At 40.0% G+C, this 16,574-nt stretch overlaps 1 protein-coding gene across 2 annotated transcripts in view; it reads right to left on the reverse strand.

The window, feature by feature from the left end:
• The window catches only part of PKHD1 (PKHD1 ciliary IPT domain containing fibrocystin/polyductin), a 447,336-nt gene that overhangs the window by 222,099 nt on the left and 208,663 nt on the right, over positions 1-16,574 (reverse strand). For both annotated transcript variants that reach the window (XM_024558059.3, XM_045193323.2), the window contains 3 exons: positions 14,149-14,395; positions 1,663-1,840; positions 107-302 (listed from right to left, as the gene is read on the reverse strand). In XM_024558059.3, the coding sequence (XP_024413827.2) occupies positions 107-302; positions 1,663-1,840; positions 14,149-14,395 (621 nt within the window). The remainder of the gene's footprint in view (positions 1-106; positions 303-1,662; positions 1,841-14,148; positions 14,396-16,574) is intronic.

The following is a 16,574-nucleotide window of genomic DNA, read 5'->3' on the forward strand; positions in this document are numbered from 1 at the left end:
TGGACCCTCATCTCCTCATTGTTTCATAGCACAAACGTCTGAGATTCAAGAGGGAATGGTGGTTTCTGATTAGGTGCCCTGGAAGTGCTCATCCACTTATACTTACCCAAGTAGGTGAGTTGCCTCAATTGGCTATTGAAGAACCAGTCACAGCCTTGATCGTCACGGGGTGATGGAAGAGACAGCAAGGACAGCCCCACTCGACTCCCACACCTTATGAGGATGTCCGGGTAAGGCCATGGGACTGTGTGCACCAGCAGGAGGTAATTCCCAGGAGCAAAGTTGCTAAATGTTGCTGAGTACTTAGGTGAGAGAAAAGTACAATAGAGCTCATTGAGTGAGAAGGCTCACCTCCAAAAAGGAACTACATAGAACCCTGAGTAGTTTAGAGATAGGATAGTTTACACTCAAACTATTTTTCTTGTGGGAATGGGCTCATTTAAACGCATGCCATAAAGAACTCATAACTAGAGGTAGAAAATCACACACGGTGAGAACTGGAAGGTGCCATAGTCTCTTTTTGTTTAACAAGATTCATTAACAGAAAAGAAAAACAAGGCCCAGACAAATGATTTGACTTGTCCCACGTCAAACAGCTGGAAAACACAGAGCCAGGTCTAGAATTCCTTTAACTTAGAAAGATGGACAGACAATAGGAGTGCCATCCATTTATAATGGGAATACCTAACACGGTCATTCAATCCTTGCAAAGTCCCCTGTGACTCTTACTATCACTTTCCTCATCTTTTCTCATCCTTTTTACAGATGAGGAAAGTGAGGTGGGCAGTGGCTTAGGAGACCTGCCCCACATCAGGAAGTGGGAGAGTGCTGAGCCAGGATAGGAACCTGGGACGTCCATCTCCAGAGGCACCAATCTGCTGCCTTCCCCTTCTGGAAATTCTGTGAAATGTTCTCATGGGAGACTCCAGGGAAGGAAAGAGCTCTCGGCTCACAGGGTGATGGTGAGAGGATAAATACAGATTCTGCTTTGAATCCCTTCGAACTATGGCACTTCTAATGCAGCTTCCAGTTCCCTACAACTGCCTCATGACTTTTAGGGAAAATATGTATCATAAGACAAGAAAAAAGAAATGTGTTAAAAGGATAAGAAGAATCTTGAGGGAATCTACCTGACTGCTGCTTTTTTCCCCCCAGAAAATGCACTCATTTCCTACATGACTATTCCTATCTTTGCTCCAGCTAACCTTTTGCTTTCTTCAATCAACCCAACCCAAAAGTCTAGACCTTCATTTGCAAGTTAATCTTTGACCACAAGGTGGCAGTATACAATGTAAAAAAAAAAAAAAACCGGTTTGTTAAGACATTTCTGGCTAGGAACACTTCTCTCTGGGTTAAATTAGTTCTTAATCCATAATACAAAAATACAATTATATAGATTGCTTACAAACTGTGTTTCACTGTACTAATAAAGTTAAAAATTCAAGTGGAACAATTCTGCATTCAAAGTGAGACTTAAACAGATTACAAAACATTCAAATTTTTTTTAAAAACCTATCTCATATTTAGGTTATATTCATCTGGCCCAAATGTTGCTATAGTTTTCTTTATCAACACCAGAAGATGCCAATACCTCAAACTATTGTTTTACATAGTGAAACATAATAACCCCTTGGGAACGGAACACGCTATTGAACAACTTGCCTGCAGAGATCTGTTGATCCAAGGAGTCTGAAATCGCAGCCAGTAGGTCTCTTGATCCAAGAGCAGAGCCATCCAGCCGTAAGGGTTAGACAGTGTGTCACACACATATGTGACGGTGGTTGTCTTATTTCTGCTGTCCGTCATGGTTAAGTCATATGGAACATCTGGGGCATTAGTTCTAGCGTGAATTAAAAAAATGGGTGTTAAGTTATTTGTTTATTTTGAATCTAATTATTCTTCTCCCATCAGTTATAACTCATCTTCTATTCTCTCCACTTGTTGTCTTGTCTGTGTGTCTATGGAGGTGTCAGCATTTCACTGACCGGGTGGGTTGGAGGTAGGCACACCCAGAGCTGCTGCCACTAAAATGCCAGCTTAGTGAATTCACCTACTTCAGGACTATATGCTATTATTTTAACAAAGATGTGTCCGTGGCCAGAACTTTGCTGCAGATCAGGTTTATCTGCAGCAGAAAACACATTATTTAGTTATTAGGTTGTCCTACTGGGAGCAATGGCTGACACCCAGAACTTGATGCGCCTGCTTCCGCAGAAGGCCGCCTCCAGCTGCGCAGCAGGGCTGGCCTAGTAGCCTTCCCTCAAATGAAGAGGGACCCTGGCTCTTCTCCTGTGGGTTCGTGCCATGCCCAGTGCTCACACCCACTGCAGCACCTCCATGTTGTTGAGTTTGCTTTTGTCTTGTTCACATAGGTAGTGAGATCCTTAAGTTAGAGGTATTTTCTGCTTTTTTGGTTCCCTGGCACAGAACCCTTCACACAGGCGCTCAAGTCATGCTTGTTACATGAAGAAAGAATGCATGGATAAGCTCTCCCAAAAGTCAGTGCCGATTTCCTAATTTATATAAAGCGTTTCTAGAAGAACTGAATTTTACCAAATGAGGAAGCTGAAGCAGGCTGTGGCAAAAGTGTTACGTAAATGTCACAGGTTGAATTAGAAATTGTTTTCATTTCTCAAATTATTCTACACCGCCCATCCCAGAAGGTAATTTCTAAGATTTCACTAGAACATAAATAGATTTAGCCACATGCTAAGATCCTAAAAGAAAGTCAAAAAGAAAAAATAAGAAGAAAAAGTAAAGCAAAAAAAAAAAATCAATACACATTATGACTGTCCTTCCCCCTTTGGTTTAGTTTTCATGAGAATCTTTAACTGTGGCATTTTGCTGCAGGCAGATAATTAAATTCTCAAAGAGGAGGGAAATGAGATGAAGGATGTTGGGTTTTCAAAGTGAGGTGTGGCCTGACCATAGCCAAAGCCAATTTACAATCCAGCGGCATATTATAAAAGGAAACTGCTTTTAGAGTTAAATGGCTTGGGCACTACGGTCAATCAGGTATAAACTGGAAATCTACGTGCACTAGGTATATGGACTTGGGCAAATTACTGACTCTCTTCGAGCTTTGATTTCCCTTCATTGTTTTTTTCCAATGGAGACAACAGTAGTATGTATCTCACGTACCTACCTTGAAACTTAGAGATAAACTATGTAAAGTGTTCAGTAATCATCACCAAGCCCAACAACATCTACCTGGAGCTCATGTAAGAACCTCAGATGTGCCAGGTTTTCCATCCTGCACCACGCATTTTAATGTCTAGAGGTTTATCCAGGATATTTGGTCATTAAAAAGACACTCAATACCTTTCACAGTACAAAGCTTTGATACGTTTTTCTTGTAAGATTAGATGTGTTTGTTCCATCTGTTAATCAATTAAAGGCATGAAAATTGATCAGGGCATTGAGGATAAAAGAACAATTTTTTCCCCAAGATTTCCCTGGGCAGCATTAACTGAATCTTCAGAAATTTGGGGGGTGGGGGGAACTTCTTCCTCTCTTTGTGCTTGGGATCTTTAGGTTTTTTTCACATGTAGGTCAGAATTCAAATGGGAACTAATGGACAATCCTCAACTCATACTCTTAGAATCAGAATGGACATGAAGTTCATGTGCTCGGACTTTGAATCCATTTTCGGAATCTCCTCCATATTTTATCCTGTCCCTTCTTCTGGTCTTGGGGTATTCACATCCTAAACTTCCTGCCTTGTATGACATTTATTTTTACATTTTAATCTTTAGCTCTACACATTCATCGAAAGCTTAATTTTCTTCCTGTATCTTCTAGCCATTTGTCCTCGATCATCATGGTTCTCACCTCCCCTGTTTGAAACGGTGAGTCCCAGAGTCCTAGGAGATCACCCAGCACAATTTGGGCCAACTATTACGCTACATTTAATGAACAGAGATAGGCTACTGGGAGAGAAATGTGAAACAAGTGTGAGAAGAAGAGGTAAGTTGGAACCAAGAAACAGCAAAGAGGTAGATGAGCTGGCTGCTCATGGTGCCATGTCAGTATATGCAGGGGATCCCCGCAGAGCAGGAATGATTTTGAGTGTTTCTAGTTCTGCCGGAGTATCTTTCAGCTTTCATTGGGACATATGGGCTCTGGGAAATGAATTACAAGACCTATATCCAGGAGAAATTAATTGATAAATCAGGGTTTTCATTTAATTATTCACCCTAACAAATAAAACTGTCTTTCACATAGTAGGTACTCAATAAATATTTGCTGAATGAATAAGCAAGTGTTAAATGGACCAAAACACTCCAACTGGCCACTTAGTGCTGTTTCTCACCAACGGAGAAGTCCACCCAGAAAACCACAGGAATGTCAGATTTCTTGTAAACTTATTAATCAAAGGAGATGAGCAGTTTGATCCTGTTATCAGAGCTTGATACCATCACCCTCCATATCAATAGGATATTTGCCAAGAGGACTAAACACTGATGCTTCATGGTCAGACTTCTCCTGGGCACCTACAAGCAATCTACACTCATAGTGAGCCCTGGTTTAGGAAAATGCTAAGCTTTCTTTATGAACTTAAATCTCTTATTTTTCGAGGCAAGTTCTCTCAATTAAATCACTTTTACAAATAGGTTTTTTTTTTAAATGTAGACCAAAAGATTTCTACTTGTTTATCAACCCATCTGTTTACATTTAATTCCTCCAACCTATATTTTATTACCTTTTTCTTAAGATAGTATGCATACCATCTTAAATATTATGAAAATATTACCTCAATGTTATAATATAATCAATTGGGTAGATATTTCCAGAAATGCTTCTTAATTCCAGCAATGTGGCCCCAAGAATCCTCCTGATCACTTTGACTTGATTTAATTATTTCTCACTTTCCATCAGCAACACATTGATAAATCAATTTACAGGATGTAATTTTCCTGGTTTAGTCCTATACACTGTAACTCCAATTATTGAAGGAGCCATTTCCCAGACCATACTCCCTAGCTTCATAAGGCCTTTATAAACCTCACCACCTCTTCAAAAATTATAAAGCAACTAAATTCTAACATCAATTCAGTTCTATTAGTCTTTAGGACTTTGTACCTTTCTTGTGACACCATTTCCTTCCAACCAGCATCTAGTAGTCTGATGCTAAGCCCTTGATCAACCAGAGATCCACCATAGCACATGCGGATCCAAGAGTATCCTTTCCTCTTCCTTTGTCCTGCGTTGCTCTGATCCTACCAAGCCGCTCCATCCATCTCAACCAAGGTTTATTTGGGATGCAGTTTCACAGGTACTCACATGCAGCACCAGCTTGCAGTAATGCAATACAGCTAGAGGAAGTAAAGGTTTACCTCCTCTATTTTTATCACAGCCAGAAGTGGAAAGACTCATATGGTACATTCTGAAAAGCAAATCAAAATGTAAAAGATCCATCAGTCCCCACTAGGCATGAGGCCTTGTGTTGACCATCACCACAGGCCAAAATTTCAAATAGCTCCCATCTTTCTAGGACAAATGCCAGCTGTGACAGTGGTGGGCTCTTCTGAAATACACCAAAAGAACACCAAGAGTCGAAGAACAACATGAAGAGAATTTACCAACCATAATTACTACAATTTTCACTTGCCCTAAATAGCCACCAATTTCTCCGTGCCCTAAATAGCCACCAATCTCCCTCTCTTTACTGTTAATGAAGCAAAGGAGCACAAAAGTATTTCTAATTTGGAGGAGCCAAGGGAGTCTGCATGGGCCATTAGCAGCAAAGAGCTTCATTACTAGGGGAAGAAGTCTCTCCCTGAACTTCTCATGGCTTTATGTGCAAGAAATCAGGAGGCAACCAGTCCATTTGAAATGTTAACCCTTAGCTCTGCACCAGCACCAGCTCCTGTATACAATCAGAAGGACAAAAGAACTCTAAGACTTTCCTTCTCTTTTCCTGTTACATAGGGTGCCTTAATTTTTGTTCTTTTTAAAAATAACCAACCCTGTTTTAACTGAGCAGGACTTTCCTTTAGAAATCCAGCACTATCACTTATAAAACTTCCAGCCTGTGCACCAAATTACAATCCTAGTCACGTAAACAGTTACGTTATTTAGTGCCCATCTAGTATGTGGAGCTGTTGAATGTATACTGCCCACCAAGGATTTGTTAGGCAATCAGCAATACCAATGAGAGCGAATATTAACACCCTGGTTTGTGTTCACCATTAGCTTACTTTTCCTGAGGGTCCATATCTCTGTGTATGAAGACAAACACTGCATTGAGCTCTAAATGCTCTCAATTCAGAACAATTGTGAAATAAACACTTTCTAATTACACATCTCCTAAGCCAGACACATCATAACAACTAGTCGCAAATGGTGCTGCTAGCACATACCGGATATTAGCGTTTGCTGCTGTTGCTCTCATCTTTTACTTCACAAAGAGGACAAAATTGAAATTTGGAGCACAGCCAACACGTGTTTCTGTGGCAGAGTCTGGCTTGAGCATCTTTTAAAAAGGCACCGGGCTCATAACAAGTTCTTGTCAGAAAGCCACTGGTTTACCCACAGACCTGCCACCATCCAGTAATATTTTACATGTACCAACAAGCTTTTGTAATATGCCCTTCTTGATTGAGATACACTTAATATTTCTCCTTCTGAAGAAGAAAACCTAGAAAGAAGAAAGAAGCCACAGCATTCAGTCTTTCCCCTAAACTCTTGATAATCCTTAAATTCACATAAAGACAGGTAGGGTAGGCAAAAAGGCAAAAGTCATATGTCTTAATAATTTTTGTGTTTCTGGCAGGCACATCCCAAGATCACTTCTCCATGACTTTGCAGGTACGTGTATGTCTGTCTATTATTTTTCAGAGTTGGCTAAAGAATAATAGTTTATTGTAGAGAAGCCCAAGAATACAGCTACCACCTCCTCAAAGGTAGTGTCTACAGTTTGTGCAACACATTTAGGATGAGATCCTATTTTAATCTGTGAAAAGAAGCAACAGATATCTATCATCCTACCAAACAAGATCCTTCATACGCCATTGCATCTCTTCTCTTGATATGTTGAATCTAGTTTGAATGGCTGCCTCAGAACACGAGAAGACCACTGTTGGAGCTACGCAACCAGACAGTAGAAAACTACTTGTCAAGGATATTGAAAAACAATTTTATGCATCAGGTAGGGAGTTAGAGTAAGAAGCTTGTCTTTACACAGAACATACACATACACACTATATACACACCTGGTGCCATGGTGGAGCTGACTGACACCAGCTCACAAGTTCATTGTCAGCCCCTCTTTCCAAAGCCGTGTTCAGTGATATAGTTGGGTGGTATTCGTCAGTTTGGGGGCTCATTAGTATTTTTAGATCTTTTTCTACTCTACTTCTGTAACTTCTGCTGATGAGAGGATAATGCATGTTGGAATTTTTCTTTTTTTTTTTTTTATCTCACATGGGTATTCTTTTGTTTGGGTTTTGTTTTTGAGGACTGAAAGGGTACCATTAGTGATGCTATACCTATTTGTCCCTAGGAAGGAGAGTTAGGCAATTATGAAAGGAAAAGGCAGGCCAGAATTTCCATTGGAACTCTTCTTTTGCATCCCAGAGGCAGGGGGTGCTTCATACTTTGAACACTGACACATTAAGAGCAGTTACATGGGTAAAAACTGAACGCAAGCACTACAGGAGAGGATATTAAGCAAGATCTAAGAATCAAGGTGATCAACAAGAACAATTAACCTTTTCTTTTCTTTTCCAGGAGAAGGAGGAAGGAAGAAACAGGCAGTATCAGGTAACAATGAATCAGAGACTATGTGTCCTGAATGACTCCAGATTCTATGACTACCTGGGAGGTTTTGCTGGATTAGTACAACACGATGGAAACATTGGAAAGTATTTGCTATTTTTCACAAGTTGGATTAAAGTTACATTTGAGCAAACTTAATCCCCTTTCCAGGCATTGGTTTATCAGAAACATGATAATTTATAGTATTTTATTCAGTTAGGAGTATGTTTTTATATGCTGTTTTGTACAATAAATCACCAATGTAAAATAGAGACTTCTTAAAGACAACATATATTGAGCACTTCCTGCATACATGCCAGGCAATTACCCTGTGAGATAAATATCATCATGTCCATTTTAATGATATGAGAACTCAAGCAAAAAGAGGTACAATAGCTTGTCCAAAGGAATGCACCTAAGATGTTGGAAGGGCGATCTTTGTCCTATATACCTACAAATGATTCTTAATTAATTTTCTATTCTTCAGATTAAAAAAAATAATTTCAAATAGATGCATATGTCCTGGCTTTAATTTATGAATATCCTATAAAAACTCAGGAAGACTGGTTGGCCAACCAATAACACCTTTTAAACACTTTTAATTTTCCCCACACTTAATCCAGTCAGTAATTGAAAAACAGATGAAGGTTTGATTTACTGTCATCTGAATAAGTCTATGACAATTGAAGGACCTACTGAGTATTTTAGACCAACAAAATAGCAATAATAATACTAATTTGTAGATGGTAATTTTGAAGGTTGACTTCACAATTCTATGTATCAATATTTCCAGGGCAAGAAAACAGTTTTAAGTATAGGCAAACTGCCAATTCAATAGAGGTGGGTTAGGGTTGGGGCAGGGGCAGAACGGAGAAAGAAATCAACTGTTTGTTGGGAACCACCCTGCCTGGTTTCAGAAGCTGTGGGCCCCCAAGGCTAAGGCTGAGTGAGAGACCTTGGGACCCTAAGCCACTAAGGAGACAAAGCTTATCTCCCTGGCAGAAGCACCACCTCTGCCCACTTTACTTCACCCTGCTTGGCCCCCAGTGCATGACCAGTTAGCCAATGACGGGTAAGATTCCTCACGTGGGGGACGACCTAAGACAGTCATGGTCACAAAGAGGCCCTCAGGGAAGGACTTGGGGGACTATAGAAAAAGGGGGTGATGGACCCTCAGCCCTCAGCTTTGACATCGTCTGAGTCCTCATTCTGTCTGCAAGAAGTCTCCTGGTCTCTTGGCTGCCTTACTTCCCCTGCCTGCCTTAAGCCTGAAACAATACCAGAGGTGGGTACAGCCCTGTGATAGAAAGGGCAGATTCCCTGGAGTGATCAGGCCTAAGAAGAATGCATAAAATCCTGTGAAACCTGCTTTGCTAATACTCTCAATTTAAATGATAAGGGTCCAAGCCTGAAATGAGCTTGTTTCCCCAAAGTTTTATGGCCCTTTAGCTATCTGACCCTGACTCTAAATAAGCTCTCATAGTTCTTTGAATGTTATCTATTGTTTGATCCTTACCACCTGACAATGATTCAGCTTTACATATAGACCTTGCATTCCTATGCAAATTAAACCCAATAAAAGCCCACTGAGAACAGGTTTCTGGCCCTTCTCCTTTGAGAGATCAGCCACCTTTCCTCCCCACTCAGATCATGTCTTGGTAGACTTATTCTCATCTGTGGGGGACGATGGGGCTCAGTGGGCAAAGCTCCCCCACAACTGTTAAAATAAACCCGGTAAACAGATAGTCCCTGGAAACAAAAGCCCACAACACATCATGAAAGGACATTCTTAAGTATTAGATGTTCCAAGGAATTTTAGAAATAAAGGCTAGGGACAGCACTTTAATCCTGGGTCCTCTGAACAGACATTGAGTGCCAGGAGCTCATCACAGACAGGTTCTACAGGAGAAATGAGTGGTAAGGGCCCTGGAGGAAGATTTTAGAGAGTCCGCAATTTCTTTTACTTATACTCATTTATTCAATACCAATTATATTGAGTCACTATGTTTCAACATAGTATCAGATACTATAATACAAACACACACATGCAAAAGAAAAAACCCTATTTTTGCCTTACATACCATGTACAAGAAGAGATGGACGATATTGAAGCTATGTAGGTGCTATGAGTATTGGTTAGTGCAAGTGTGTGGAGCCAGCATACAGCAGGGATACCAAAACCTGTACAGAAAAATCAGACAAGCTTACCAGAGAAAACGACCTTCATGCTGAGTTCATTGGAAGATAAAGATTATGAATTGTAAGGCACAAAGAAGTTGAGTGTGGCTGAGACATAAAGTGCAAGGAAGTGGGGCAGAGTGTTGAGAGATGATGCTAGAATTATAAATAGGGAAAAGGTCATAAAAGGCCCATGAGATATTAAGAATATTGGACTTTTTTCCACAGGCATTGGCAAATCTTAAAAACTTTCAAGCAAGGGAATGAATGAATAGCAAGACCAGATCTTCAGTTATAAAGTTCAAGGATGGGAGCACAGTAAGGTGGCAAGCTAAGAGGCTGTTATGATTAGGCAAGTGAGAGAGATGGTAGCCTGGACTAGAGGGTGCAATTTGAGAAGGAGAGAAGTGGAAAGACTCAAGGTGAATTTTTGGAGGAGGTGAAATGGGCGGGACTTGATAGGTGATGGATGTGTGAAATAAGAAGATGAGTCAACTCCATGTTTCTGGTTTAGACAATTGAGGAATTTCCTGGAACCCCCAGCAGGGAACAGGTCTGTAGACAGAGTTTTGGCAAATCCAGTGCTAGATGTCTAATGTACATTCTAGTGAAAGTACTGAAGGAATTGCTGCTCAACAAAAATAGAATTCAAGCCATTAATGTAAGCCAAAGACACGACCATGATGTAAGCCATAACCTTAAGTTTTATGGTAGCTATATTAAAAAGTAAAAAGAAATGGTAAAATTAGTTATGATAATATATTTAACCCAATGTATCCAAAATATTATCACTTAAACATAATATAAACAAATTATTAAGATATTTTACATTCTTTTCTTCATAGCAAATCTTAGAAATATGGTGCATAATTTGCCATTTACATCACATCTCGATTTTGGGTGAACCATATTTCAAGTGGTCAGTAGCTACATGTGAATAGTGGCTACAGTATTGGGCAGTGAAGATCCTGAGGGCAATGGGTCTGGAGCTCAGTAGAGCTGTGTAGACTAAAGGAAGAAAATCTGAAAGCATCAGTGAATGTGAACCAAAGTGGTGAAATAACCCAGATCATCTGGAAAGAGGATGACTTCAGAGAAAGGGAGCTCCTCACAGAACCCTGAGAAACACTAGTACTTAAGGGACAAGGAGAGGAACTTACAAAGGAGATCCGGAAGGAGCACACAAAAATTTATTGGGAATGTTATGCTTGTTCCATGTAATTATCTCTATACAAAAGAAAACATTTGTCTAAATTTGGGGGTGGATAAAGCCAAGCACTATGTTAGGTATGTCACCATTATGAGACCCCTGGGGAGAACAAATCAGTGACATATTTTTCTGAAACAAGGTCCGGCCATACATTGGTAGGGCCAACACCACCCCTGTCTTATCAGGAAGGATGGGCTTGATAGATGAGATTGGTAGAAAGAGAAGCTGAGAAAAGTACACTACCCAGAATATTTGTGGCTTCTATAGAAGGCCTGTTTTTAGAACTGGTGAGTGAGAGAGGAAACAATATAAGCAGCTTTCATGCAGATGAAACATGTTGTCATTTTAACAAACATAAAGCGAGACTCTGCCTTACAGAGATTAGAAATTTTTTCTTCCACTAAATATAATATTATGACCAACTTCAAATATCTACATGCCTCTGTCAACCCAACTGCTAAGGTAGAGTCAGAGGAAGCTATAGAACAGGAAGTGCCGCAAATGTGGGGACCCATCAGACTTAAATAAGGTAGTGAGGGACAGAACAGAGGGTTGCCAATGTCAAAAAAAGAAGTTAGAGTGAAATTGGACCATAAAGAGGGCCTTTCAAGGAAAAAAATTCCACTCCATCTACTTGGTTGTTAGCAAAAGGGGAACGTGGTGCCTTGTTTATGCAGCTACGCAAAGCCACATGTCCAGCCCTCTGGGACCTCTTGCTGAAGGAGGGGGGGTAAGAGTCCAAAGTAAAGGCAGCAGGGTACTTGTGCCATATCAGATCTCCATCAACATGCACCCCCAAAAGATCATGACTGTGAGAGCTTTGTAAATCAACTCTTAGGGTGCTTGCTCCAGGGCAAATAGCACAATAAATTAATTCTTTCTCCCTGAAATGCAGCAAAGTTTGTATCTATGCAGAATTCAAATTGCTCATTAGCTCTGACATGTTCCTAATGAGGTTATAATGCTCTGGGACAAAGATCAAGTCACTGAGCACAAATTGCTAGGGATAGGATCATAGAAAGTTAAAGTTAGAAGGATCTCAGAGCAGTGCTTCTCAAACTCGAATATAAATCACCTGGGGGTTCTGATTCAGGATGTCTGGGGTGGAGTCTTCGATTCCTCCTTTCTAACAAAAGCCCAGGTGATACTGGTGCACTTTAACCAGCAAACCCCTGGAGACCACCTAAGCCAATCATCTTATCCCAGGGAAGAAGACTCTAGGGTCAAGAGACTCATAACTGGGAGCACACTGAGACTTCCCTGCGGCTAATTTGGGATAGTTGAGCATTTGTCCATAGACCTGTGGGTCAATCAAAAAAAATTTAAGTAGAAGCATAGAGATAGAGTGACCAAATATCCTGGTTTTCTCAAGACTGAAGGGGTTTCTGGAACATGAGATTTTTCTCTTTTTAAAACCAGGAAATCTCCAGACAAACCAAGATAAGGTTTTCACCCTACTAGGAGCCTTCTGAATCTACTTACAATATGGTTGCAGGATTATTATCTTTTTGACCAGGTATCAATCCCTAAGTGCTGGGGTGATGGCCTGCTGCTAAGGTAAGCACCTAAGTACCCTGTCCTAAAGATCTCCAGGAACAGAAGCTCAGACAAGACTATTTCTGCAGAGCTTTCTAACACCACCTCTAAGTGCCTCTCTGAGAGACAGTCTCCCAATAGATCTTAAAATAAGGCATAAAAAAGGAGTGTGAAGAACACAGAAAAATAAATATAATGCAAGCACAAAATGTTCTTTTTAACCACACAAATCTATTTTAAGTTTCATTATTTAAAAAAAAGCATGTAAGAAATAAGCCACTTTTATAAATCTGAAAACTCTCCTTAAAAACAACTTTATTAAAAAAAATCAATAAAATAATAATAAAAAATCAAGATGCATCTGTGAGGGGTTTTTAAAAACATCACACTCTGCACTATCAAAATGATTAAAATGAAAATATATCCGTCCACATTGCTGTTTTACTCACTGGGATTGGGCCAGTTAACATTAGATAGAATAATAAACAGTCTGGATGGCAAAAGTGAAAAAAATCTCCAGACTATTTGATGCTAGCAATGTATTACTAAAGCTCTTAAAACCGAATTTCAAGATACTGATCCATATGCATTCAAAACGCAGACTTGGTGCAATCCTGACCTCTCACTCTCTGAAGTTTACTGGTTTAAAAAAGATGGCAACAGACTGTAGCTGAATCACTTGACTTAGTATTCATGAAGTTAAGACACTTAAGACAAAGGAAGGAAAGAACTGTGGCTAAGTCTATTCAATGCATTTAAAATAGGTAAAAGAGAGACCCTAGACACTGAGCAATCATTACCTGGAAATTAGAGAGGGCAGACGCAATCCTATTATGCATTAAAAACGGCCCAGCTGCTAAGTTAATGGTAGCTTGACTAGCATAACCAAGGAGTCCTTGCTCCAATATTAATAGGAAATGTATCGTACACATCCAATAGTTCATGAAATTAACAAGGAAAATGAACTGGCATGAAACAACTCTGCAAGTAATAGGAAGGCGTCATCAATTGCTTCCCTGGAGCACACTGAACACTTAAAAAGAGCTGGGGGAGAGTAAATGTATACAAATGAGAATGGACATTATTGGAATTTTTAATAATACTTTTAATTTAAATACATTTCAAGTTCTCTGCTGGTTGCAAGTCTTCTCAAGAGAAAGCTATTAGCTCAAAATGTCAATAAGAGGTCATGGATGAGTTCTGGTCCAGTGATATTGAAAGTTAGCTGCCATTTGAATCCGCCTGAAACTACCATAAACTTATGATTTGACAGCTGTCAAAATTATTCCCACATCATTTGTGTAGAACTAAATACTTTAAATACAATCTAGAAAACAAGTCCCTTTTTATAAATGTCAACGTCACTTCTCAGCCTTTTGGCTAAGGTCAAGTGCATAAACCTCAACACCCTGCATGTTATATGCACGCTCATTAGCAAACTGAAAAGTAAAGTTAATTTAACTTACAGTCTAATAGACATACGATGTAAGAGAACATCTTCCCCGCAGACACTGCCAGGGACGCCCTGACTGAATCTGGCATTGACCAAACAAGAGGCTGGGAGGGTTTCCATAGAAGCAAGAATGTGACTTCCATTTTTCCCAGACAGAGACCCATCCAAGTCTTCCAAAATCGCTGCATGAGCAAATGGAAATGCTACTAAGTTTGGAGAGTTTGTAAACTTCAACTGGTTGGTCTTCACAGTAAATCCACCTATGAAATGGAAGACAGGGTGTTACGCATGGCACAAAAGACTATTATAACAAATGGCAACTGAATTCACTGGGATGTTTCCAGCACTTTAAATTACATATTTACACAATTTCACAACTCATTTATTCAAGAAAAAAAGTGAGTGCTTCCTGTACGCCAGGCTCTGTGGTACGTCCTGGTGACGCAGTGGGAAGCAAGAGCAGTACCGACACTGCCTTCTGTAGTGCAGTCTGTATTCCAGGGCAGCAATTCTCCACCAGGGGTCACTTGGCCCTGTTTGGAATTGCTTGGGGCTGTCACAGCTGGGTGGATGGCAGTGCTGTTGACATCTGGTGGGTAGACATAGGGATGCTGATAAACATCCTCAACGCACATGACAGTCCCCACAACAAAAATCTATCCAGCCCAAATACTAATAGTGCCAAGGAGGAGAAACTGTTCCAGCGGGAAATAGAGACACAGAACACTAACTAACTAATTACTAAATACTAAAGGTGTCTTCATTTACTCTTTCAATCTATCTCAATCTGTGTGCTCCAGGTCTTCTGTCGTGAGTCTAAGCCCACCTCTTATGAGGTTTATACTTGAAAGATTTACCCTCAAAAGCAACATTTAATCATGTGAACAAATATCAGTAGTAATGGTATTGCACTTTTTAAGTATTAGCGCTAGGGCTGTACTTCTTAGCAGTCTGTTCATCACAGCACCGCCATGGGATTCATTGCAGTGCTGCTAGTCCACATGCCCAGGAAGAAACTATGGTGGTGGTCTTCTAATTCACACACCCCTGTCATTAAAATGTCTGAGTCAAGTACACATCTCTCAGTACATACCCTACTATACTTCTGTATCATGTACATTATACAATACATACCAAGGAAAATAAAGGGGAATAAGATACAAATAAATGGAAGTCCTTATGTTTTCGTTCTGCCCCCAGTGGAGTCCAGGCAGTGAATTAAGCCATGCATTCAAGATTTCCATGAGTACCCTCCTGCAACTTCCGTAGTCCGTCTAATACCACACCCACCTGAAACTCTAAATTCAGTCCTACTGGCATTTCAATTTTTTTACTATGCTGTTCCTAATACTTAGAAACTCTTCTATGCATATTCTCCCTTGCAAATTTCCATTCACCTTTCAAAACCCTGCTTAAGAGTCACCTCTATGAAATCTCACCTGACTCCTTCCTTGCTCCTTTCACTGACCTTGTTCAGTTTTCTAGGATTGTACTTATCAGACTCTAGTACAGTGACTGGACTAAACATTTACTTTTGTACCTAGATCAAGAGCTGCTGGAAGATAAGAACTATGTGTTTTTCATCTTTGTATACCCCAGCTGCTTAAATAGAACCTGGAATAGACAGCTTTTTAACAAATGACTTAGCCAAGATTATCCAGTGAGAAGGAATTAGAGCTAATAAGGAGTAGAGTGCTTTTACCCAGTGCCTTGTGAATGATATGAAACAGCGAAGCTATTAAAGAACTAAAGAGCTGTAATTTGAAATAAATGTCATAAGTCCTTTTGTATTCCTATTATTGTTTCTACAATTTTGAACTCAGATGCTACCCAAATAAAAACAGTTTTTGGCTCTGCCTACACAGGGGGAAAAAAAAAAAGTAGAGGCTTGCTGATTATTCATTTAATTAAAAAAACAAACAATTATCTAAATTAGGATTCAAACCACAAGAGCATATTTACTTGAATTACTTGGTTTGGCTGTTTACAACTATCAAATCAACTAGATTGCTCTCTACTTCTTTTCACCTTAGCCCATGAGTCCTCCAAGGTATTTCTCCCCTCCTCTGAGACGTGGTTAACAAGTGAACAAAAATTCCTATGGTTCTCTTTGTGCAAACAACAAACCTTGGGCTGTTGAAAACATTAAGTACTAAATTCTGGCTCTTTCGGTAAAGACTGCATGTGTGATAGTTTATAGTCATATGTCCACCCATTCAACTTCATTCATTCACTTCATTAACAAACCTATTAGGCACCAGGCCACTAGGTGCTAATGATAAAATGTGAGCTGAAGAGACATACTCCCTGCCTTGTGAAGCTCAGCGTCCAGCAGAGACATGGCATCACAATGGGAGTGTGAGCGATGCCACCACGGGAAAGGATGGGGGCTGCTGGAGCCACGTTAACACCTGGCTTTCTCTAGGATTTCTTGTAGGC

The sequence above is a fragment of the Desmodus rotundus genome, chromosome 11 (genome assembly GCF_022682495.2).
Source record: "Desmodus rotundus isolate HL8 chromosome 11, HLdesRot8A.1, whole genome shotgun sequence".
Classification (NCBI taxonomy): Eukaryota; Metazoa; Chordata; class Mammalia; order Chiroptera; family Phyllostomidae; genus Desmodus; species Desmodus rotundus.